At 50.1% G+C, this 26,480-nt stretch overlaps 1 protein-coding gene across 1 annotated transcript in view; it reads right to left on the reverse strand.

Annotated features, from left to right (window-relative positions):
* Positions 1-1,990: 1,990 nt before the first annotated feature.
* Positions 1,991-26,480, reverse strand: part of madd (MAP-kinase activating death domain) — a 39,878-nt gene continuing 15,388 nt past the window's right edge. The window contains exons 7-23 of the mRNA XM_084475908.1: positions 25,774-26,209; positions 24,853-25,003; positions 22,572-22,781; positions 19,488-19,588; positions 18,868-18,951; positions 16,688-16,846; positions 15,658-15,781; positions 14,182-14,302; positions 13,018-13,123; positions 12,828-12,938; positions 12,564-12,671; positions 12,150-12,314; positions 10,468-10,540; positions 10,235-10,341; positions 6,881-6,950; positions 4,038-4,084; positions 1,991-3,578 (exon numbers count right to left, since the gene is read on the reverse strand). Coding sequence (XP_084332034.1) covers positions 3,438-3,578; positions 4,038-4,084; positions 6,881-6,950; positions 10,235-10,341; positions 10,468-10,540; positions 12,150-12,314; positions 12,564-12,671; positions 12,828-12,938; positions 13,018-13,123; positions 14,182-14,302; positions 15,658-15,781; positions 16,688-16,846; positions 18,868-18,951; positions 19,488-19,588; positions 22,572-22,781; positions 24,853-25,003; positions 25,774-26,209 — 2,314 coding nt within the window. The 3' untranslated portion in view covers positions 1,991-3,437. The remainder of the gene's footprint in view (positions 3,579-4,037; positions 4,085-6,880; positions 6,951-10,234; positions 10,342-10,467; positions 10,541-12,149; positions 12,315-12,563; positions 12,672-12,827; positions 12,939-13,017; positions 13,124-14,181; positions 14,303-15,657; positions 15,782-16,687; positions 16,847-18,867; positions 18,952-19,487; positions 19,589-22,571; positions 22,782-24,852; positions 25,004-25,773; positions 26,210-26,480) is intronic.

Below are 26,480 nucleotides of genomic sequence, written 5' to 3' on the forward strand. Positions count from 1 at the left end.
CATCTGTCACTGTCAGCTATTAGTGCTGAAACGCTCTGTGAGAATATCTGTTCCGGTCGACTGCGTTCTGACTCAGACTATAAGAGTTCACATTCCTCCAGGCTCATTTCCTCCATCATCCCTTCCCTGATTGGTTCGGGAAATCCATTTATTTTTAATATTAAAAAATAGGCCTGTTTATTTGGTGTTTATGGTTATTAGGATGCTGGACGCGGGTCCTCACTCCGGTCCAGGCCTGACCTGTACTGGTTTCCACCCACTGGACGCTGGTCCTCCGTCATGGCGGCTCTGTGGTCAACGGTCTGTTCGGCGGCAGCGCTCATCGACGGTTTGACTTTCGCGCCGGCGGTAAGTCAAGTCAAGTTTTATTTGTATAGCACAATTTTACATGCGGCTGAGCCGCAACCAAAGTGCTTCACAGGAAGTGCAGATACACAATGAAAAAAAAAACCTAAGGCAAAAAAGCGCAAGAAAAGAAAAGAAAAGGAAGGGTTAAAAGACAAAGACTCTAGGAGTTAAAATAGGATAAAATAGAAGAGAAATTTAAAAGGTAACTAGGGGACACTATTTGCTGGCACTTGTAAAAAGGAAACGCATAAGGCCAGTGAAAAAAGGTGGGTCTTTAACTGAGATTTAAAATCATTTAGCGACTGGGCTGCCCGGATGTGTAGGGGGAGGCAGTTCCAGAGTCTGGGAGCTGCCACCGCAAAGGCTCTGTCCCCCCTGGGTTTTTGCCTGGTCCTGGGCACCTCCAACAAAAATTGGTCCGCTGACCGCAGTGCTCTAGAAGGGATGTGGTGGTGGAGAATATCAGAGAGGTAGGTGGGGGCCAGACCATGGAGGGATTTGTAGACTGTCAAGAGAAGTTTGAAGTCAATGCGGTAGCGGATGGGGAGCCAGTGAAGTGATGCCAGGACCGGGGTGATATGATCGCGCTTTTTTGTACAGGTGAGGAGTCGGGCGGCAGAGTTTTGAACTAACTGCAGGCGGCGGAGTTGTGACTGATCAATGCCGGTGTATAGAGCATTGCAGTAGTCCAGTTGTGATGTTATGAAGGCGTGGATGACTCTCTCTAGGTCTCTCTGGGGCAGGTAGGCTTTTACCTTGGCTAGGGTTCTCAGGTGGAAAACCCATGATAACAGCGAGCTCCACCAATCAAAGACGTCGAATGACATGGCGAATTCAACATGTTTTTCTTCACAACTATTCTTTAACTTGTCTTCCACAGGAGCATTACCGTCGTTTCACCGCATAACGGCTCGGGGTAAGTACACTTTGGATGGTTACGACATTATCGATCAAAACCTGTGCAGAATACGAAGGGGATTTTCATGTTTGTGCACGTTCATCCCATTGAAAGCTTTTCGGTGGCAAGTCAACGCGATTTAAACTACTTTCCACGGTTTCTGAGAAATGCGTATGGTCTGTAAATGTTTGTATACTATGTATATGTAAAAACGCAATAAAGGCACAAACCTGTTGAAAGTGTTCCACCGCACCAGGAGCGGGTCTTTGAACTCTCATGAAATCAACCGTCGATGTCTGTTCCTCACTGCGTCGTCATGGCAACAGACAGGACTGCTACTTTACCTTAAAACCTAAGTACTAATCCTAACTCTACTAACCCTAACTCTACTAACCCCAACTCTAATTCTACTAACCCTAACTCTAGCCCTAGTTCCACTAACCCTAACTCTACTAAAGCATGATGTACATCTACGTCGATAAAGGTTGAGTTTTCCTTGCAGTTGGATTTCATTGTTGTGTGTTTTGAATCCAACACAGGGGTTGATTGGTGTTTATCACTTCAATATACCATAATTCAAAACAAGTGTGACGGCTGCTATTTGTTTACGGAGTCGTCTTTATGTAAACACGATGGATTGTGGGAGAAGTCATTAAATCCGACCGCAGGGAGTACGTCTTGGCCAATGGCTGATTGAACTTATTTCTAAAACGTGGGAGGAAAAAAGAGGGGACAAAATGAAGATTAGTTTGGGACAACTTTATTATGATATTGCCAAAGCTGTACATATTCTATAAATACTTTAGTTGAATCCTGAAATACTAGACCTTCTTATTTCAGCGATACCCTCAGTTTACAGCAGTCGGCTGAACCATGACTGGGACGGGCCACAGAATCCAGTGTTACACATATTCAGAGCGTTTACATATTCAGATGTTTATCATCCAGAAGGGATCTTCTACACCCATATGGTGCGTGGCGGTGGCCAATGGAATGTCTCAAACAGGAGCTCGTTAAGCGCGCATTTTAATTGACAAAAAAAAACATGTCAAAAGTAACGGAGCCTTATGGATATATTGCTAATTGGGACGATCGATTCAGTTTCCTTTTTACACAAACATCACACGCAGAAAAAAAACAAAGTATGACAGCAATGGTCCCGGTTTGAACAGCACTCCACTTACAGTACAGGACGACATTAAGACTTAAGACGACAGCAGTAGCCATACAGCTCTATATAGATCCATCTACATAGATATATAGATGGGACACGAACTCCACACACAGCCATCACATTCACTTCAATATAGACTGTAGAAAAAAACCAACAGACGCAGGAGAAGGACGCAGTCCCGCCATACATTCTGTAGGGGCTCAACAGCGCCCTCTGTGGCCAAACCTTGGTATCGCACATCGAGTGAATAAACCACAGTTTGCAACATCGTCATGGAAAAATGTACAACGTATATATTTATATATCCATCATAAATATTATATATATGTACATATATAATATTTATTCTTTTCATTCTTATTTTAACATGCAATCGGATACAGCAGAGCGGCACGGAACGATAGAACGGTGAACGGAGCCGATGGGGTCTGAGACTGCCTGGGGGGGAACCTTTACAGGGAGGGGGGGACCTTTACAGAGTACTGGGGGGGGGAGAACCTTTACAGGGAAGGGGAACCCCTTTACAAAGTACTGGGGGGGACCTTAACAGAGTACTGGGGGGAAACCTTAACAGAAGCATTTACATGCGGGGGACCAGCAGCCTGTACACACCCTGATACCAGGCGGGACTTGGGACCGAAATACAGCTACCACCAAACTGGGGAATCACGGGGGGGGGGGGGGGGGCTTTGGGGGTCTCAGGGTGCACAGGACCTGGATGCACGCCCTGGGGGGCAGCAGACCCTACAGGACGTGGTCTGGTCCCGTGGTGGAGCGTCAGCGTTCAGCTCAGTCTTCATTTCTTAATTACAAGAGCGACTTGGAATGGACTGGGGGGGGGGGGGGAGGGAGGGGGGAGGACCACGATACACCAGGACCTAGAAACACCTCTAGGTCTGTTTAGACGACCACAGATAAGAAAGGGGTCAGGGGAGTGTGCTTAGAAGGACATTTTGGGGGATTGTCAGAGGAGAGAGCAGAGAGGCACGTGGAGGGAGGGGGTCCGGACGGAGAGGACTAGCTGGACAGGGGTCTGGGGGACGGGGGTCTGGGGGACACGGGTCGGGGGGACAGGAGCTTGGGTCTGCCGTCCTCCTTGCCCTTCACCGCGGCCACGTAGGAGAAGAGGCAGAGCACCGAGTAACAGATCTGGTGGGCCTGGAGGTGGAGGACAGAGAGACAGGAGAAAGGACTCGTTTAGATGCTCAGCACGTCTTCAGGTCAGGACCCGTGTCCCTGGTCATCAATAACATTCTAGAACTTGCCTTTACACATTTATAATCAATGATAAATAATAAACACACAGGGTTAACATTAGCTGGAAAGACTACACTGTGAAGATACTTCTATATGTTCACGTTCACTTTCACTGTCTTATGTCAGAGGTGTTTATAGTCCACTGTCAACCCCTGGGGTTGATTCTGTAACCTCACCTTAGCATCTTCAACCCCGGGATGAATAAATACCAATCCTGCATACCTTCAAAATGGCGTCTCCCATCATGCAATTCAAATGGATTTAAAGGAAATGAGAGGGCAGGTATTCCCCAAGCCCCTGACTGGGGGAGGGGGTAGCATCACATGCCCGGCCGGGGGGGGGGGGCGAGAGCGGACTCACCATGGGCGTCTTGTACTTGTGGATCACCACTTCTTTAGTTTCAGGAACTAGGCCGGTGCGAGAGACAAAACAGAGAATTCAAAGGCAGCAAGAACTGGAATGAAGAAGATCTGAAGATCTACACTAGAGTCAGAGCTGGGGGGGGGGGGGGGGGGGGGAGCAGAATGACGATGGGCGAGAGGTAGCTGTGGGCCAAGAGAGTCCTCAACAATACCTGGGGTGCAGAAGGTAACACTCTGTGAGTGTGTGTTTGTGCATGTGTGCGTGTGTGTGTGTCTGTGTGAGCTTCTGTGTGTCAGCTATGCCTACACAAAATCTTGAACCCCCAACGGAGTCAGATCTCCGGGGACTGCATAGAGAGTTCCTCTTTAGCAGAACCGTCCCGGAGGCGTGCGGCTGTGTTTATATTAGAGACGTTTGTGTTGTGCAACCTCGGTGGCGTTTGATGAAGGACATTCATGGCCCAGGGAAAGGATAAGAGTGGAACATCAGTAGAGAAACAAACAGAATCCTCTAAGATGAGCTACGTCATGGAAACCAGAGACAGAGGAGAGACGGAGGAACGACAGCCCAGACCCATGGGCCGCCGCCGTCTGTCGTCCACCGAACAGATTGACTTTTCATTAGTAACCGTGAACCCAGGAGAGCCATGGAGTCAACACATCACACTCGCTCGCCTCAATGAAGAAAGAGAAGAAGAAGGAAGCAGACCGCTGTGAGCAGACAGGCAGACCGCTAGCAGACAGACTGATGGTAGCAGACAGACTCCTGCTAGCAGACAGAATGCTAGCAGAAAGACCGCTGTTAGCAGACAGACCGCTGCCAGGAGACGGACTGCTGCTAGCAGACAGACCGCTAGCAGACAGACAGGCCACTAGCAGACAGACGGCTGGTAGCAGACAGACCGCTGCTAGCAGACAGACCGCTAGCAGACAAGACAGACCACTGGTAGCAGACAGACCGCTGCTAGCCGACAGACCGCTAGCAGACAGACAGGCCACTAGCAGACAGACGGCTGGTAGCAACATGACCGCTGCTAGCAGACAGACCGACCGCTAGCAGACAGACAGACCGCTATCAGACAGACAGACCGCTATCAGACAGATAGGCCGCTGCTAGCAGACAGACAGACCGCTGCTAGCAGACAGACAGACCGCTGGTAGCCGACAGACCGCTAGCAGACAGACAGGCCACTGGTACCAGACAGACCACTGCTAGCAGACAGACAGACTGCCAGCAGACAGACCGCTGCTAGCAGACAGACCGCTGCTAGCAGACAGACCGCTGAGAACACGAGGGGTGAGGTGGTGAGACAGTAAGACAGGTGTCTGAGACACTGAGAGGGCGGAGGGGGGGCGATGGAGGCGTACTTCACACAGAGGAAGGTCAAAATAAGGAGAAAGGTGACGACACTTTACCTGCTGGAGAATGAAGGTTTTCATAGTGGCAAAGATGAGGGCAACATTACAAAAGCAGCACATGGACACAGCAGTAACTCTGCCCCGCCCCGAGGCTAGGCTAACTATTCCTACACCATCACGACTCTACCTCCAGAGGAGCCAGACCCAACAAGCCGAGCGTGGCACAACTCTCAATAAGCACATGAAGGCTGAACTGGTTTATGCTGCTGAAGGCTTGTCTTGAATCCATTACGGCGTTCGCTGCACCAGTTTTACTTGGAGAGAAGCCTTTTAAATTCCTATCAGACTCGCTTAACAGAAGTGCTTTAACTGTCTGACTAAGTTGAAGGTAAAACCTGAGCAGAGAATCAAATGTGAGCGTTCAGATGTCGTGGTTGTGATCAGAGCTGCACTATGAAGCCTATGGAGACCAACCAATCAGAGCAGCGTGTCCAGAGTTGGCTCGTTAACTAGTGGACACCTGCAAGGGTCAGCAGAACCACAGAGGTCACCTCCGTTAAAGGGCTCCGATACTGCCAGGAAAGCAATAAACAGACCAAAACATCCTCAAAGCCAAAAATCTTTTTTGTTTTCCCCTGAAACAAAGACACATTACCAAACCCAACAGACCTATGAGAACCGTCTCCCCATTCCTCCCAGAGAGGAACGGCTTTCTGCTGCCGACACCCCTAAAGGACTGAAGGCTTCAGACCCTAAAGGACTGAAGGCTTCAGACCCTAAAGGACTGAAGGCTTCAGACCCTAAAGGACTGAAGGCTTCAGACCCTAAAGGACTGAAGGGTTCAGACCCTAAAGGACTGAAGGGTTCAGACCCTAAAGGACTGAAGGCTTCAGACCCTAAAGGACTGAAGCCTTCAGACCCTAAAGGACTGAAGGGTTCAGACCCTAAAGGACTGAAGCCTTCAGACCCTAAAGGACTGAAGGGTTCAGACCCTAAAGGACTGAAGGCTTCAGACCCTAAAGGACTGAAGGGTTCAGACCCTAAAGGACTGAAGGCTTCAGACCCTAAAGGACTGAAGGGTTCAGACCCTAAAGGACTGAAGGGTTCAGACCCTAAAGGACTGAAGCCTTCAGACCCTAAAGGACTGAAGGGTTCAGACCCTAAAGGACTGAAGGCTTCAGACCCTAAAGGACTGAAGGGTTCAGACCCTAAAGGACTGAAGGCTTCAGACCCTAAAGGACTGAAGGGTTCAGACCCTAAAGGACTGAAGCCTTCAGACCCTAAAGGACTGAAGCCTTCAGACCCTAAAGGACTGAAGGGTTCAGACCCTAAAGGACTGAAGGCTTCAGACCCTAAAGGACTGAAGGGTTCAGACCCTAAAGGACTGAAGGCTTCAGACCCTAAAGGACTGAAGGGGTTTGCCTCAGAGCCGAGTTACTGCTGCGCCCGGTACAGGCTTAGAATCAATAGATGGGTAATTACCAAATTCCTCCAGGACAAAGACTCCCTTCACTGTATTGCACTTTTTAATGTGACTCAGCTCTATGAAAACCTAAAACACAGACAGAAAACAAAAACAAAAACAGGACAACAGTGTTAAACTCAACGACACCGGCTACAAATGATAACAGTCCATGTTGAATCAAATTAACAGTTCTCTGAAGTGTGTTTTTTATCAGGTGGGAAGGTAGAAAGAAAAGGACTTCACATGGGAGGCAAGCCACAGGGAACTAATGACATAAGGGAGGGGGGGTACTACAGGAAGCTTCCATGGTGGGCGGGACATGGGTCACAATTACTCACTGAAGAGGAGTCAACAGAATGTAGGATCAATAGTCTACCAGTTTGTTGTTTGCGGTTGGAGCATTTTTCTCAGATTTGAATCTTTATTAAATGTTTTTTTCTGATGCACAATGGCCCATTTAACGCACACATGGAATCTCCAGTTAAAAAAGACAAAGACACAAAATCAAGATTTGCCAAACAACTACAACAGCTAAAACAGATAAATAATAATAATAATAATAATAATAATAATAGAACAACAAGAGGGTGAAAATCAGGGAAACCCAATAGAAAGGTGAGAGCTAATGAGAGCAGAGGTCCTGTACCTTCCGCTCCTTGCAGGGGGAGAGAGCATGGGAGAGAAATGGGTTGGATTATTATCGGACAGAAGAGCACACACACGCCCTACTGGAAACTAATGGGCCCTGGGTCCCACACCCTAGAGGAGCCAATCACAGTCCCCGGTGCCTCTTAATATTTACCAGAAACGTCGACCAATCATATAAAAATCGGAACATAATGAACCTAAATAACTTACAGAGGCCTAGAGGTTTGAGTCTCAGTGCCGAGTTCACCTTTGATTTGGGTCTAAACCCGCCGACTGCCCTCCATGCCTCCTCCTCCAGCAACAAAGGGCTGGAACCAACCACCCTCCGCTCAATAACCACCCGCCGCTCCTCCGTGACCCAGACACTAAACGCCTCCCAGGCTGTTCCATCGTCTTCCTCACTGAGTTCGGAATAAGGTCAGCCGTCCGTGAAGGGACGATACAAAGGGGAGGCAGACGAACGGCGACACCTGCGACCGCTACGTCATAGAGCAGAGGAGGTGATCATACAGATAACACCGCCCGTATCTGACCGCTACGTCACAGAGCAGAGGAGGTGATCATACAGATGACACCGCCCGTATCTGACCACTACGTCACAGAGCAGAGGAGATGATCATACAGATAACACCGCCTGTATCTGACCGCTACGTCACAGAGCAGAGGAGGTGATCATACAGATGACACCGCCCGTATCTGACCACTACGTCACAGAGCAGAGGAGATGATCATACAGATAACACCGCCCGTATCTGACCGCTACGTCACAGAGCAGAGGAGGTGATCATACAGATGACACCGCCCGTATCTGACCGCTACGTCACAGAGCAGAGGAGGCGATCATACAGATGACACCGCCCGTAACTGACCACTACGTCACAGAGCAGAGGAGATGATCATACAGATAACACCGCCCGTATCTGACCGCTACGTCACAGAGCAGAGGAGGTGATCATACAGATAACACCGCCCATATCTGACCACTACGTCACAGAGCAGAGGAGGTGATCATACAGATGACACCGCCCGTATCTGACCGCTACGTCACAGAGCAGAGGAGGCGATCATACAGATGACACCGCCCGTAACTGACCACTACGTCACAGAGCAGAGGAGATGATCATACAGATAACACCGCCCGTATCTGACCGCTACGTCACAGAGCAGAGGAGGTGATCATACAGATAACACCGGCCATATCTGACCACTACGTCACAGAGCAGAGGAGGTGATCATACAGATGACACCGCCCGTATCTGACCGCTAGCATCTACTCTACTCAGAGGCTGTCAGCAGTGTGGCCTCACCTACACCACACCGCTCACTAGAACGCTCAAACTCACCAGCACTAAGTTGCCGTTAGTTGTAACCATGGGATTTACCCCTCCTAAGAACCTCAGCCAAAACACTTTTCTTCTCTTTTATTCCATAGTTTGACTGAAGATGAAACAGGATTCATCCCCTTAACTGAACGGAGCCCAGAGGAGACATCATGCATTTCAGACGTTCAGAAGGTGAAGAGAATGCATGGAGAGCTTTTAACACATTAATGTGAAATGTTCTGGAAATAATCTCTTCTGAATGTTGCAAATGCAAATTGCTTAAAAAAGGCCTGATTATATTTGTCAAATGAAAAATGCCAAAATACAACTTGGGGATGGGTAGGGTTTTTGAAGAGGTTTCTGCCCGCTCAAGGGCGACTCATTATGCCTTTATCACTTTGATCCTCACTAAAACAAATTAATAAATGCTATTTGTAGCCATACTTCTAATAGCTCTGACATGATGGGGATGAGCTGCTGCTATTGGCTCCTGGTCAGGGTGTGGATTCTTAGTGGTTCATGCACAACAACGGCTTCCATGGAACGAGACACTGCTCTCCCAGAGCTGCCTCTCCTACACATCTAACCCTCTGCCAGCAGAGCCCCGGCGTGGATGACAGTGAGCAGGGGATTGATCTGGGTTTCTCCTCGTCTGGACTGACGTCAGGATGAAACACATTATTAAGTCCAAGGGTCCAAATGCAAAATAAATAAATGGAAGTTGCTATTAAAGCCAATTATTAATGAAAAGTCTTGAGGTAATCTGTCTTACCGCGGGTGACCGACACACACAGAACACACAGCATATCCTTTCCTCAGATGTACACACGGTCACATGGACAACACGCCAAAGGAAAACGCATGGGAAAAAAATGGCATTCACATAAAAAAACACAAACAAATGAAGAATGCGCTCAGACATGAACACACAGCCACAGTTAAACACACAGACACACAAAGCCACAGCTCAGACTCAAACTGTTCCTCCAAACCCCTGACACCTTCAGAAACGTTTGAACCAGGAGGTGATGAATGAATCGCTAAAATGTTCACGTAGAAATCACTCAGTTAATGTGTAAAGTGTGCATGTGGAGATCATTCAATTAAGCTAAAGTGTGCACGTGAACAATCAATAATCTGTTAAGTGTGCACATCGTTCAATTAATCAGTAAAGAGTGCACGTGGAAATGACTCATCACCTGTAGGGAGTGCACGTGGACATGAGTGTGCACGTGGACCTTGGAGGAGGACAACACAGGATGGGGAGGATGGGACCAATGGGGGTCAAGCAGAACAAGCGAGGTGATAAGGGAGGTGGGGGCCCCTAGGGGGTCTGGACTATCAGGAGGACCACCTCCTCATGCCTGGGGGCCGTACCCCCGCTCCCCGGGGGGCGCTCACCTGGCTGTGCATGAACTTGAGGTTGATGCCCTCCAGGGTGACCTGCAGCAGCCCCCCCTCCCCCGTCTTCATGTCCTGGACAGGGAACTCTCCGCCCAGCTCGGGCCCTGGGGACACAGGGGGCGGGGTCAACCTTCATGTTGTGGATGAATTGCCACATCAATAAAGTTGGACTTGAACCGCAGCAATCTAAGTTTGTGGCTGGCTGTGGGCCAGGCCCCGCCCCCCCCCACCTGGTTTGATGCTCTGCTGCCGGGCGGCCGCCTTCTCCATGCTGTCCTTCACACAGTAGTACAGCTCCCGACACTGGGGGGCACACAGGGCTCACATCAGGGGTCACAGAGGTCACACCTGACCAACAGAGGTCACACCCTTCTGACAGAGGTCAGTAAAACAGGACGCCGGCCCAAGGACGTTCTACACCTTCTTGGTGTAGAACGTGTTGAGCTGAGGGTCTCTAATGGTCTCTGATGGTCTCTAATGGTCTGTTATGGTCTCTAATGGTCTCTTACCTTCTTGGTGTAGAACTTGTTGAGCTGGGGTCTCTTATGGTCTCTAATGGTCTCCTACCTTCTTGGTGTAGAACTTGTTGAGCTGAGGGTCTCTAATGGTCTCTAATGGTCTCTTATGGTCTCTAATGGTCTCTCATTGTCTCTTATGGTCTCTAATGGTCTCTTACCTTCTTGGTGTAGAACTTGTTGAGCTGATGGTCTCTTATGGTCTCTAATGGTCTCTTATGGTCTCTAATGGTCTCTTACCTTCTTGGTGTAGAACTTGTTGAGCTGAGGGTCTCTTATGGTCTCTTATGGTCTCTTATGGTCTCTAATGGTCTCTTACCTTCTTGGTGTAGAACTTGTTGAGCTGAGGGTCTCTTATGGTCTCTTATGGTCTCTTATGGTCTCTAACGGTCTCTCACCTTCTTGGTGTAGAACTTGTTGAGCTGGGTCTCTAATGGTCTCTAATGGTCTCTAACGGGCTCTTATGGTCTCTAATGTCTCTTACCTTCTTGGTGTAGAACTTGTTGAGCTGGGTCTCTAATGGTCTCTAACGGTCTCTAATGGTCTCTCACCTTCTTGGTGTAGAACTTGTTGAGCTGGGTCTCTTATGGTCTCTAATGGTCTCTAATTGTCTCTAATGGTCTCTTATGGTCTCTTATGGTCTCTAACGGTCTCTTACCTTCTTGGTGTAGAACTTGTTGAGCTGGGTCTCTTATGGTCTCTAATGGTCTCTAATGGTCTCTTATGGTCTCTAACGGTCTCTTACCTTCTTGGTGTAGAACTTGTTGAGCTGGGTCTCTTATGGTCTCTAATGGTCTCTTATGGTCTCTAATGGTCTCTTATGGTCTTTTATGGTCTCTAACGGTCTCTAACGGTCTCTTACCTTCTTGGTGTAGAACTTGTTGAGCTGGGTCTCTAATGGTCTCTAATTGTCTCTAATGGTCTCTAATGGTCTCTTATGGTCTCTAACGGTCTCTTACCTTCTTGGTGTAGAACTTGTTGAGCTGGGTCTCTTATGGTCTCTAATGGTCTCTTATGGTCTCTAATGGTCTCTTATGGTCTTTTATGGTCTCTAACGGTCTCTAACGGTCTCTTACCTTCTTGGTGTAGAACTTGTTGAGCTGGGTCTCTTATGGTCTCTAATGGTCTCTTATGGTCTCTAATGGTCTCTTATGGTCTTTTATGGTCTCTAACGGTCTCTAACGGTCTCTTACCTTCTTGGTGTAGAACTTGTTGAGCTGGGTCTCTTATGGTCTCTAATGGTCTCTAATGGTCTCTTATGGTCTCTAACGGTCTCTTACCTTCTTGGTGTAGAACTTGTTGAGCTGGGTCTCTTATGGTCTCTAATGGTCTCTTATGGTCTCTAATGGTCTCTTATGGTCTTTTATGGTCTCTAACGGTCTCTAACGGTCTCTTACCTTCTTGGTGTAGAACTTGTTGAGCTGGGTCTCCTGGCCGTTGCGCCGCCAGAGGCAGAGGACCTTGGTCTTGGGGCAGTAGGTCATGTTGATGAGCTTCTCGTACCACCAGCGCTCGTACACCGTGCCGATGTTGCTGCGCAACACGATGCAGTCATCACACACCTGGGGGGGGGGGGGTGGGGTCAGCGAGAAACACCGATCAGCAAGAAACAACAGAGGACACCGAACCAAATACCCCAGGAACTCATTCACGAGGGGTTCTGTTCTAACAGGGACGCTGATCAGCTGCAGGGAGCTAGCTCTATGTTCTCTGCAGGGCAAAGGCCTCACGTTAAGGGCGCTCCCTGGGTTCATGTGTTCCTCATTTAATCGACTAAAGACGATGACCACATGTGAGTCCGGTTTAAATACCTCCATGAAGAAGATGTCCCCTGTGGTGTCCGTCCCAGCATGCACCACAAACGTCTGCTTCTTGATGTGGCGACTGCCGCTCGGCCTTATGGCTATCTCACGGCCGTTCTGGAAACACAACCAATCAGAATCCTCCTCATGATCAGTCAGGTGGTTACACTTATATATACATTATATATTATAGTGGGTTCCACTCAGTCAGCAGAGTGCAGAAGGAAAGACCATGTGGTGATAATAAATATATGAATGTATTCAGGAGGTTACCATGTCGGCCAGCTTGTCCAGCAGCTCGTTGATGACCTGACTGTGGCTCAGCCCGATGTGAGACTTCCCCATCAGACGACGCACCTTCTTACGGATGTCGTTCTTGTTCACCTGGACAGAGGAGACCAAGTCACATGACTTCCCTCTGAGGGTCCCAGCAGGGCTCCTACGACGGTGAGGACCACATTACCTTCAGCATCAGCATGTACGCCACCATGTTGTGCAGCAGCGTGGCCAGCAGGCGGTCCTCGTCCTCCTCCAGACGCTTACGGTCGTGGTCTCCCAGCGAGAGATACCTGGGGCGAGAGACTACATGTTACCCTACCTGAGGTACAGAGAGAGAGAGAGACTACATGTTACCCTACCTGAGGTACAGAGAGAGAGAGACTACATGTTACCCTACCTGAGGTACAGAGAGCGAGAGACTACATGTTACCCTACCTGAGGTACAGAGAGAGAGAGACTACATGTTACCCTACCTGAGGTACAGAGAGCGAGAGACTACAGCCTTTAGAGGACAACCAAACTCACTCTGTTTTGAGCCGGCTATCAAAGTATTAAAATGCCTTCTTTGATCTCCCTCTTCTGGTACTTTTATCATTAGGTGGAGGTGCCATGCAGCTGCCAGCGCTCCCTAGAGTTGCCTCATTCAGCTTTGGGGGAGAGCTTTAGATGTTAGAAGTTATCTGGTCACCAAACTATCCATAGAGGGCAACCAGAGTCCATATTAACATGGTATCCTACATTGAAAACGTTATACATTTAAGGCGAGTATAGTGTTTCTTCAGATATGTTGAGTTTAGTGCTGGTCCGTATTGTAGTCTATGATAGGCTGAGACTGACAGCACAAAGGGTCAGAGAGGCCTTGGAGAGGTCACACCTCTGCGTTCCTTCAGTGAGTCTCTGATTAAACAGAATACCCTAAGCCTCCATCATGTTAACTTTAACCCCTCTCAGGGCCCTGACAGACAGACAGAATACCCTAAGCCTCCGTCATGTTAACATTAACTCCTCTCAGGGCCCTGACAGACAGACAGAATACCCTAAGCCTCCGTCATGTTAACATTAAACCCTCTCAGGGCCCTGACAGACAGACAGAATACCCTAAGCCTCCATCATGTTAACTTTAACCCCTCTCAGGGCCCTGACAGACAGACAGAATACCCTAAGCCTCCGTCATGTTAACATTAACTCCTCTCAGGGCCCTGACAGACAGACAGAATACCCTAAGCCTCCGTCATGTTAACATTAAACCCTCTCAGGGCCCTGACAGACAGACAGAATATCCTAAGCCTCCATCATGTTAACGTTAGCCACTCTCAGGGCCCTGACAGACAGGCGGGTGAGGAGTCACCTCTCGATCATCTCCTGCGGTCCCTGGTCCATCCCCATGCCCTCACGCTCCAGCATCACCGCGTCCAGATAAGCGTCCTCCCAGAACTGCACCTGGTCCCACAGCGTGGAGCGCTCCTTACCTGGACACACACACACACACACACACACACACACACACACAGGGACACACACACACACACACACACACAGGGACACACACACACACACACACACAGGGACACACACACACACACGGACACGCACACACACACAGGACGTCCATGTTGTTCCTTAATGTATGGACGCATTAATAACAGGACGTCATGATGTTCCTTAATGTATGGACGCATTAATAACAGGACGTCATGATGTTCCTTAATGTATGGACGCATTAATAACAGGACGTCATGTTGTTCCTTAATGTATGGACGCATTAATAACAGGACGTCATGATGTTCCTTAATGTATGGACGCATTAATAACAGGACGTCATGATGTTCCTTAATGTATGGACGCATTAATAACAGGACGTCATGTTGTTCCTTAATGTATGGATGCATTAATAACAGGACGTCATGATGTTCCTTAATGTATGAACGCATTAATAACAGGACGTCATGATGTTCCTTAATGTATGGATGCATTAATAACAGGACGTCATGATGTTCCTTAATGTATGAACGCATTAATAACAGGATGTCATGTTGTTCCTTAATGTATGGATGCATTAATAACAGGACGTCATGATGTTCCTTAATGTATGGACGCATTAATAACAGGACGTCATGATGTTCCTTAATGTATGAACGCATTAATAACAGGATGTCATGATGTTCCATTGCTTATTACACATAACTGATGTCACGTCCATTGGGGATTCTTACCTTGAGCACAACGCAAATAATCTTTCTAACAGTGCGTGTGTGTGTGTGTGTGTGTGTGTGTGTGTGGGGGGGGGGGGGGGGGGTTATAGAGATGTGCCAGGGTGCAAGTTGTGTTAGGGCAGCTGAATCACAGACAGTAGTAGAGTAGGGAGGAGAGAGGGAGAGAGGCAGCACTGAGGCCCAGAGCGGAGCCCTACTTAGAGAGAAGGTCTCCATGGCAGCATCCTCCAGCTGGTCCCACACCGAGCTCTTGTCCCGCCCTGCGGGGGGGCGGCGTCCAGCAGAAGCAGCAGGGGGAGAAGAGGGGGTGAGGCGACAGGTAGAGAGACAGGTCAGAGGTCAGGCCAAGAGGTTAGTGGGTTAATGCCAGGCAGAACCGGGAGCAGGAGCAGAGATACGACTGCGGAGAACCATGAGGATCTAGAACATGAGCCCCGCCCCTACAGACGGAGCGGACCAAGTGGTCCCTCAGAGGTAGATCTAACGGAGCGTACCAAGTGGCCCCTCACAGAGGTAGATCTCACGGAGCGTACCAAGTGGCCTCTCACAGAGGTAGATCTAACGGAGCGTACCCAGTGGCCTCTCACAGAGGTAGATCTAACGGAGCATACCCAGTAGCCCCTCACAGAGGTAGATCCTCATGCTGACGTCCTCTAGCGGGGCGGCGGGGGGGGCCCGGCCCACCGGCCGCACCGGCTCCTTGGCTGCCGCCACCTTCAGCTTGTGGGTCTTCCCCTGGAAGAGAAACCATCGTCATCATCGTCATCTTCATCATCATCATCATCATCACTCCTGTGCAGGAGAGGATTGTTCTCAGAGAGCATTGAGGCGTTTGTGCTTCTGATATGAACGTCCAGGTGGTCTGAGCCCCAGGTCAGCAGGGGGTCTCTGACACACACTGACCAAACACACGTGGCAATCCTTCGCCCTCCCCACGTGAACGTCCTCACAGCTAACCTGCAGAACGCACCACTGAGCCACAGCCCTGAGGGACGGGAACACGGAACTCTTTCTGGAGGTGTTAGAAACGGCGTTCAGCTGACGACACAGAGTCCCTCTTGCCTCCAACACGTTGCGTTGGTTAAATAGCAGAACTACTATTTTATCAAGATAAGAGTAGGCACGACGAAGAAACCAGAAACCTCCTTCCTAGAAGCCCAGTGTCCGGACAGGAGGGTTCCTCTCTTAACACCAGATGACCCGACCGGCTGGCATTGTGTTCACTGTTCAACGATGAACTAACAGGAGTGATCTGCTCCCAGTCTGTTCAGTGTGTTCTGCTCTCTGTCTGTTCAGTGTGTTCTACTCTCTGTCTGTTCAGTGTGTTCTGCTCTGTCTGTTCAGTGTGTTCTGCTCTCTGTCTGTTCAGTGTGTTCCGCTCTCTGTCTGTTCAGTGTGTTCTGCTCTCTGTCTGTTCAGTGTGTTCAGTGTGTTCTGCTCTCTGTCTGTTCAGTGTGTTCCGCTCTCTGTCTGTTCAGTGTGTTCTGCTCTCTGTCTGTTCAGTGTGTTCTGCTCTCTGTCTGTTCAGTGTGTTCCGCTCTCTGTCTGTTCAGTGTGTTCTGCTCTCTGTCTGTTCAGTGTGTTCTGCTCTCTGTCTGTTCAGTGTGTTCAGTGTGTGATGGCGAGGAGGAGGCGACTCACGAACACGGCGCTGGTGGCGGGGTTGGTCTCGATCTCGCTGTCAGACAGCGTCCCCCTGGAGGTGGCGAGGTGCAGCGCGGGCCGGCCCCCCGGCCCGTCGCCCGCCGTGCTGCTCAGGTCGCTGTCCGCCCCCATCGTCTCCCCCGAGCTGTTGCTGATCTGCACAGTGAGGGGTGCATTCTGGGTAGTGACTTATAGACTGACATTAGCTTTGGTTCTTTCCAGCTCTTCAATATGTAATCAAAAAAATAGAAATACCCTTTAATTAAAAGGGTGCTTTAATCAATTATTGTTATGATGCGCAATGTGAGAAGGTGAAACCCTCCCCCTTCTCACAGTCTCGCATAAGAGAAACTATTATTATTATTACAATTATATTGTGTATATATATTATAATTGGGATGGTGTGAAATTGGACCCAGGGGGTGTTGATATAAACAGCTGTTTTGTAAATATCTATAGGTTGTGCACAAGGTGTGGGTGTATATATATTTGGTGATTGTTTATTTAGTGTCATGTTTATTTTGTATTCACACAATGTACTTTCTGGTCAGTTATGTAGAATTGGTAGCTTTAGCTACAGAATGTTCCCCCAACTAGTGGTCTGGCCCATACGGCCTTGATTGGTCCAATGCATTTCCCTATTTAAGGGCTGCCTCATTTGGTGTTTGGGGGCTGAAGGTGGTGCTGGCTTGATGGGAGGCCAGTGCGAGAGCGGTATGTTTTGGTTAGGCTATGTTATGCTATCTAGGTTATGCTTGCTGATTGATGCAGTCATTTTCTTTTCTTTTGGAATGTTGCTTTATTTTTTTGTGAATGTTTTGGAAGAAAATAAAGCTTCACTTTTTTTGCCCTGAGACAATTGCCCTCATTTTTGCCCACACTCTCTGAATCTGGTTGGCCATATCCCAGATACGTGGGGCGACCACGCCGGTCCCTCACACGCAAAAACACTGCACTTTGATTTTAATTAAAAACAAGACAATACCCAATAAATGAGTTCTATGTACTTCAGTGGCGACCCTCAGGGAACGACCAGGACACCATTAGTTCCTAACTCAAGTCATTTGTAAATGTCCATTTAGTTGTGTTTTCTTTTAAACCAATTTGAGTTAGTGCTGCACCATTAGGGATGATGTTTTAACTTGTGAATGATGATAAGCTATTTTCTTTTCTACATTCTATTTTAAAATACAATCTTGTTTTATTCACATTACTTCATTTGGCAGATATCACCATAAACAATTAGTTTACAGCAACAGCTCCCTCTAGCCATTGTGCACATATAAATCAATTTTAAATACATAATAACATCCTCAGATATATATCCCTACCAGCTGCTGGCCTCGGACAATGGCTAGTGTTGTTGTTGTTGTTTCTTGTAACTGTTTTTCTTAATTTTACTTGCTGTCTGTATGTTGTAACTGTAACTTGTGCTGCCTCTTGGCCAGGACTCGCTTGAAAAATAGGTTTTTAATCTCAATGGGACTTTCCTGGTGAAATAAAGGTTCAATAAAAAGTAAAATAAAAAGTGTGAGTGAGTGAGTGAGGCGTTACCACGGTGCTGGCCTCAGAGTCCTGGGAGGTGAGTGAGTGAGTGAGTGAGTGAGGCATTACCACGGTGCTGGCCTCAGAGTCCTGGGAGGTGAGTGAGTGAGTGAGTGAGTGAGGCGTTACCACGGTGCTGGCCTCAGAGTCCTGGGAGGTGAGTGAGTGAGTGAGTGAGTAGTGAGTGGGTGAGGCGTTACCACGGTGCTGGCCTCAGAGTCCTGGGAGGTGAGGGAGTGAGTGAGTGAGTGAGTGAGTGGGTGAGGCGTTACCACGGTGCTGGCCTCAGAGTCCTGGGAGGTGAGTGAGTGAGTGAGTGAGTGAGTGAGTGAGTGGGTGAGGCGTTACCAATGTGCTGGCCTCAGAGTCCTGGGAGGTGAGGGAGTGAGTGAGTGAGTAGTGAGTGGGTGAGGCGTTACCACGGTGCTGGCCTCAGAGTCCTGGGAGGTGAGTGAGTGAGTGAGTGAGTAGTGAGTGGGTGAGGCGTTACCACGGTGCTGGCCTCAGAGTCCTGGGAGGTGAGTGAGTGAGTGAGTGAGTAGTGAGTGGGTGAGGCGTTACCACGGTGCTGGCCTCAGAGTCCTGGGAGGTGAGTGAGTGAGTGAGTGAGTAGTGAGTGGGTGAGGCGTTACCACGGTGCTGGCCTCAGAGTCCTGGGAGGTGCTCCTGGTCAGGACTGGCGGCTCCGTGCTCGTCACAGACTCTGTGTCGCTCTTCTGCCCACAGGAGTACGAGGTTAGTACCAGAGGCACACTGGAGCACCTCCATCAGTCAGACACCACCCCCCCACTGTAGCACCTCCATCAGTCAGACACCACCTCCCCACTGTAGCACCTCCATCAGTCAGACACCACCCCCACTATGAGCTCCATTTAACTCAGTGACACCACAGGCATGAACTACATAGACCAGACTAGGAGGACTCAATCAATGGATGACCTGGGAGGAGGAGAAAGAGGAGGAGAAAGAGAAAGAGGTGGAGAAAGAGAGGAGGAGGAGAAAGAGAAAGAGGAGAAAGAGAAAGAGGAGGAGGTGAAAGAGAAAGAGGAGGAGAAAGAGAAAGAGGAGGAGGTGAAAGAGAAAGAGGAGGAGGAGAAAGAGAAAGAGGAGGAGGTGAAAAAGAAAGAGGAGGAGGTGAAAGAGAAAGAGGAGGAGGAGGAAGAGAAAGAGAAAGGAGGAGAAAGAGGAGGAGGAGGAGAAAGGAGGAGGAGGAGAAAGAGGAGGAGGAGGAGAAAGAGGAGGAGGTGGTCACCTGAGACCCGGAGGTGACACTGAGTCCGCTATCGGCGCTGATCTGAGATTTCTTCTCCTCGGTGTCGGCAGCCTCGGGGCGTGGCTGCTTCCCGTCCGACCCTGCAGGAGGACAGAGCCGTGACTGAGGGCCGTGTCGCTGCGCTCCACCACGGGCCCCCGCGGCCCCCCACCCCCTTACCTTCTGCTGGGGGCGGCCGGCCCCGTACCGGTGCCCCATTAAGGCCGACGGCGTAGCGACGCCGAGGGCAGCTCTGCACCCCATTAATTATGATGTGGAGGTCATTAATACTAACGCAGCTCATCTTAAAACACTTGTCTCACGTCGTGTTCATAGACTCAAAGAGTCTGAGGCAGAAATCACACAAACAAATAAACACTCAAGCATCATTTCCTTAGTCCGTTTTTTTTTTACAAAATGTTATAACAAATATGAAGCAGAAAATGCAAAATAAACGGGAGGCAGAAATGACTGATTAAAACCAAACTGCAAGATACGAGTGGCCCATGGCCCAGGGTGCACAGAAGAGACAGACAGGCAGTTAGCATGCACACCCAACAAGACAGTACAATCATTACTGGGAACCCTCACTGCTCATAACACAGCATTAATGACGGCTGTTAATGTTTCTAAGGTGGGTCGTCGTGGGGCATTATGAATGTCTAGGAACAACCCACAATGCATTGGGCAAAAGCCACGACAATCTGCAATCACAGAATAGGAAACATTTACCTTAGAGCTTACACTGCGGGAAACATAAGAGCACAGAGGGTCAGACACAGCAGCGCTATCAACCTAGGGAGAGCATCCAAGGGTGCTCCTGTCTGGTGGCTCAAGGTTCCCTGCTGGAGACCAGCAGGGCCCAGCCCCTAAAGAGTCCCATCCCCTAACGAGTCCCATCCCCTAACGAGTCCCGTCCCCTAACGAGGCCCAGCCCCTAACGAGTCCCAGCCCCTAACGAGTCCCGTCCCCTAACGAGGCCCAGCCCCTAACGAGTCCCAGCCCCTAACAAGGCCCAGCCCCTAACGAGGCCCAGCCCCTAACGAGTCCCGTACCCTAACGAGGCCCAGCCCCTAACGAGGCCCAGCCCCTAACGAGTCCCGTCCCCTAACGAGGCCCAGCCGCTAACGAGTCCTGACCCCTAACGAGCCCCACCCCCTAACGAGTCCTGTCCCCTAACGAGGCCCACCCCCTAACGAGTCCTGTCCACTAACGAGTCCCGTCCCCTAATGAGGCCCACCCCTAACGAGTCCTGTCCACTAACGAGTCCCGTCCCCTAACGAGGCCCACCCCCTAACAAGCCCCACCCCCTAACGATTCCCCCTAACGAGGCCCACCCCCTAACGAGTCCCGCCCCCTAATGAGTCCCCCTAACGAGCCCCACCCCCTAACGAGTCCTGTCCCCTAACGAGCCCCCCTAACGAGTCCTGTCCCCAAACGAGGTGAGTGAGTAAACAATCACCCCTCACTTAAGCAGATGTGTTTGTTTTTTTATACTTGATATAAGAGATATACTGAAGGAAAATTCCATGAGAAATATTAGTTATTATATGAGTTATTAGTTATTATTATGAGTTGATTTGACAACTTGATTAACCTGAACTAGCCTTTGTCACCTAGACCTAGAAAAGGAGGATTTTTTCTTATATGATATAGAGTCTATTGTCTGTGTAGAAGAGGAGGACATGTTTCAGAGCTGAGTGGAGCGGGGGGGACCAACAACCCTCATGTCTGTGGTCTGTGGTACTTTGTCCTTGTTGTGTGCGGAGTTTCTTACTCTGTGGTTTTTCCAAAGCACTTTGCTTATCCCGGTGCCTGCTCCACAATTCTACCCAAGATGCATTGCAAGCAAGGAGAGAAAGACAGAGAGTCAGAGAGGCTGGGAGAGAGGGCATGTATGGGAGATGAGCGTTAAAAGAAGACAAAACAAAATTAGTCATCGTCAAAAACAAATATGTTATTGAATCAAATAAGGATGGTTGGTAATGTCTGCCTGAAGCCTGCCAATCGGAGAGGATGTGAGGGCCGTACCACTGTGGTGGTACGACCCGTCTACAACGGGGGCTACAAGGTGACATCACTCCCTGGACCGCCGTCCTGGAGAACCAGAAGACCCTCGGGGCCGCTGGCTCCAGGCTCCCCAGGACCGGGGTGAGAGGGGGGGGGTGACGGGGGTGAAAAGGAGCGTGGGATGACGGTGGGAAGCCTTTCAGTGGTGGAATGAGGCAGTCGCAGAAGCAGGGATGCAAGGAGTCTCAAGGCACTGTGGGACCGGGGGGGCTTCTTCTAGAAGGTAGAGGTGGGGGGGGGGGGGGGGGGGGGGGTGAGGGTGGTCTTACTGAACCTGTCCCCCGTACACAGACCCAGAACCCAGTGGGGCCAGCGTCCCAGGACCAGTGTGTTTGGACCAGTCCCAGAGGACTGACTCTGGCTCTTTAGTGGGGCTGTCTACTGGGGAGCGGATTGGCCCACCCTCCATGCCAGAGCGATGGGGGAGGTGTCCACGTGGCACACCTCCCCACCAGATGGAACCTGCAGTCAGGCGTTATAGACGAGCGCCGATCCATGGCTGCGCGGCTCCGGGCTGCCGCTGCCCAGTACTGCAGACTTAGAGATCAGGACAACACAAGGCCGCATGCTCCAGGCTGCACGGCAGGCAAACCACGAGGTCAGGGGTCAGACAGCAGGGCCAGGGGTCAGGGGTCAGACAGCAGGGGTCAGGGGTCAAGACAGGGACAAGAGGGGGGGCTCGGAGTTCAGGAAACTGATCCCACACGAGGCCGGTCGTCAGGGCGATATGCCACACACCGCCCCACTCCGGCCGCCTTGAGGCACCCGGTGGGTGAGCCTTCAGACCTTCAGTCACACTCACTGTGACCCCACTGGTTGATCTCTTCAATCCAATTGATGGTATGAAGGTAAGGCCGGTGTGGCTGGAGGGGGGCGGAGGACGAGACGACGACGGGGGGGGGGGGGGGGGCTCAGGAGGGGGCGAGCACATCCTGGGGGGTCAGAGTAGGGGGGGTCAGGGTAGGGGGGGCTCACGGCGCACATGCAGACACTGGGGGGGGTCGGGGTACACACCAATGGAGGCGATGAAGTTCTCCTCGTTCAGACTGCGCGTGTCGAAGCTGCGGAGGCCCTTGCCCTGCGTGGCGTGGTGGGGGGGCGGCAGCTGCAGCCGCGGCACGGCCAGCGGGCCCTGGGGGGCCCGGGGGCCCGCGGCCGGCCCCGGGGGGCTCTCCGTGCTGCCCGGGCTGCCGTCCGTCGGGCTGCGCTTACGCTTCTCAGGGTCTGACCGCGGGAGGGGGGGGGGGCAGGGGGGGGCGGGGGGGGCAGGGACCATTTGATCAGGTTAGAGAGAGACAGACAGGTTTGATCAGGTTACAGAGAGACAGACAGGTTTGATCAGGTTACAGAGAGACAAACAGGTTTGATCAGGTTACAGAGAGACAGACAGGTTTGATCAGGTTACAGAGAGACAGACAGGTTTGATCAGGTTAGAGAGAGACAGGGTATGGAGTACTGCTTGGTTATCTTTAATAAGAGGTTATCTTGGTTATCTTTAATAAGAGGTTATCTTGTTATCTTTAATAAGAGGTTATCTTGGTTATCTTTAATAAGAGGTTATCTTGGTTATCTTTAATAAGAGGTTATCTTGTTATCTTTAATAAGAGGTTATCTTGGTTATCTTTAATAAGAGGTTATCTTGTTATCTTTAATAAGAGGTTATCTTTAATAAGAGTTTATCTTGATGCTCTTGAAGATAAAAATACAATCCACCTTTTATTCCCATTCCCCTTTTCCTAAACGGCCGTAACTAATCCACGTTACCTCTAGTGTGTGTGTGTGTGTGTGAGTGTGAGTGTGAGTGTGTGTGTGAGGGGGGTTATCTTTGGTCTGGTAGTGTGTGTGTGTGTGTGTGTGTGTGTGTGTACCTTTGGTCTGGTAGTGTGTGTACCTTTGGTCTGGTAGTGTGTGTGTGTGTGTGTGTGTGTGTGTGTGTGTGTGTGTGTGTGTGTGTGTGTGTGTGTGTGTGTGTGTGTGTGTGTGTGTACCGTTGGTCTGGTAGTGTGTAGGAAACATTTACCTTAGAGCTTACACTGCGGGAAACATAAGAGCACAGAGGGTCAGACACAGCAGCGCTATCAACCTAGGGAGAGCATCCAAGGGTGCTCCTGTCTGGTGGCTCAAGGTTCCCTGCTGGAGACCAGCAGGGCCCAGCCCCTAAAGAGTCCCATCCCCTAACAAGTCCCATCCCCTAACGAGTCCCGTCCCCTAACGAGGCCCAGCCCCTAACGAGTCCCAGCCCCTAACGAGTCCCGTCCCCTAACGAGGCCCAGCCCCTAACGAGTCCCAGCCCCTAACAAGGCCCAGCCCCTAACGAGGCCCAGCCCCAAACCACCAGGTTTGATCAGGTTACAGAGAGACAAACAGGTTTGATCAGGTTACAGAGAGACAGACAGGTTTGATCAGGTTACAGAGAGACAGACAGGTTTGATCAGGTTAGAGAGAGACAGGGTATGGAGTACTGCTTGGTTATCTTTAATAAGAGGTTATCTTGGTTATCTTTAATAAGAGGTTATCTTGTTATCTTTAATAAGAGGTTATCTTGGTTATCTTTAATAAGAGGTTATCTTGGTTATCTTTAATAAGAGGTTATCTTGTTATCTTTAATAAGAGGTTATCTTGGTTATCTTTAATAAGAGGTTATCTTGTTATCTTTAATAAGAGGTTATCTTTAATAAGAGTTTATCTTGATGCTCTTGAAGATAAAAATACAATCCACCTTTTATTCCCATTCCCCTTTTCCTAAACGGCCGTAACTAATCCACGTTACCTCTAGTGTGTGTGTGTGTGTGTGAGTGTGAGTGTGAGTGTGTGTGTGAGGGGGGTTATCTTTGGTCTGGTAGTGTGTGTGTGTGTGTGTGTGTGTGTACCTTTGGTCTGGTAGTGTGTGTACCTTTGGTCTGGTAGTGTGTGTGTGTGTGTGTGTGTGTGTGTGTGTGTGTGTGTGTGTGTGTGTGTGTGTGTGTGTGTGTGTGTGTGTGTGTGTGTACCGTTGGTCTGGTAGTGTGTGTGTGTGTGTGTGTGTGTGTGTATACCTTTGGTCTGGTAGTGTGTGTGTGTGTGTGTGTGTATGTGTGTGTGTGTACCTTTGGTCTGGTAGTGTGTGTGTGTGTGTGTGTGTGTGTGTGTGTGTGTGTGTGTGTGTGTACCTTTGGTCTGGTAGTGTGTGTGTGTGTGTGTGTACCTTTGGTCTGGTAGTGTGTGTGTGTGTGTCTGTGTGTGTGTGTGTACCTTTGGTCTGGTAGTGTGTGTGTACCTTTGGTCTGGTAGTGTGTGTGTGTGTGTGTGTGTGTACCTTTGGTCTGGTAGTGTGTGCGGGCGATCTCCAGCAGGCTGAACACACTGGCCATGCCCCCCAGGCCGGCGTTGGTGTATGAGTGCTCCAGGCTGGACACTGTGCACTTCAAGATGTCCAGCATGCCTTTATACACCTTCCTATTCACCTCCTGCACACACACACACACACACACCTTATACACCTTCCTATTCACCTCCTGCACACACACACACACACACCTTATACACCTTCCTGTTCACCTCCTGGACACACACACACACACACACCTTATACACCTTCCTGTTCACCTCCTGGACACACACACGACCTGTATACACTAACCATCACTAGGTTAACCCATTCCCCGTATACACTAACCATCACTAGGTTAACCCATTCCCCGTATACACTAACCATCACTAGGTTAACCCATTCCCCGTATACACTAACCATCACTAGGTTAACCCATTCCCCGTATACACTAACCATCACTAGGTTAACCCATTCCCCGTATACACTAACCATCACTAGGTTAACCCATTCCCCGTATACACTAACCATCACTAGGTTAACCCATTCCCCGTATACACTAACCATCACTAGGTTAACCCATTCCCCGTATACACTAACCATCACTAGGTTAACCCATTCCCCGTATACACTAACCATCACTAGGTTTAACCCATTCCCCGTATACACTAACCATCACTAGGTTAACCCATTCCCCGTATACACTAACCATCACTAGGTTAACCCATTCCCCGTATACACTAACCATCACTAGGTTAACCCATTCCCCGTACACAGATAGCTAGGGTGAGACGCTACACCATGCTAAGGACTATTTTTAAGGTACGCAACAAGACATTTTGAAACACATGTCAACACAACTAAGGAGAAGCTTCAATATACGTTTGATGACAAAACGAGTGCGCTCACCACGTCTCTGATGACCTCCTGCCGGGCGTCCTCCTCTGATTGGACGGCACGGTTCAGCTTGCTCAGCACAAAGACGCGCAGCTGCTCGTTCTCCAGCAGGCGGCGCACCTTCTTCATGTTGAGCCAGCCCACGCCCGCGCCCTCCAGCACCGAGCCCACCACCTCCTTCAGGAACTGCTGGTTCTCACTGCCCAGAGGAACACCGTCAGCTGGGACTGAACCACCACCCACCAGGCCCTGAAGGTCTACACCGTCAGCTGGGACTGAACCACCACCCACCAGGCCCTGAAGGTCTACACCGTCAGCTGGGACTGAACCACCACCCACCAGGCCCTGAAGGTCTACACCGTCAGCTGGGACTGAACCACCACCCACCAGGCCCTGAAGGTCTACACCGTCAGCTGGGAGGAGACACCACCCACCAGGCCCTGAAGGTCTACACCGTCAGCTGGGACTGAACCACCACCCACCAGGCCCTGAAGGTCTACACCGTCAGCTGGGACTGAAACCACCACCCACCAGGCCCTGAAGGTCTACACCGTCAGCTGGAAGGAGACACCACCCACCAGGCCCTGAAGGTCTACACCGTCAGCTGGGACTGAACCACCACCCACCAGGCCCTGAAGGTCTACACCGTCAGCTGGGAGGAGACACCACCCACCAGGCCCTGAAGGTCTACACCGTCAGCTGGGACTGAACCACCACCC

This window comes from Micromesistius poutassou (genome assembly GCF_964030765.1).
Source record: "Micromesistius poutassou genome assembly, chromosome: 12".
Lineage (NCBI taxonomy): Eukaryota > Metazoa > Chordata > Actinopteri > Gadiformes > Gadidae > Micromesistius > Micromesistius poutassou.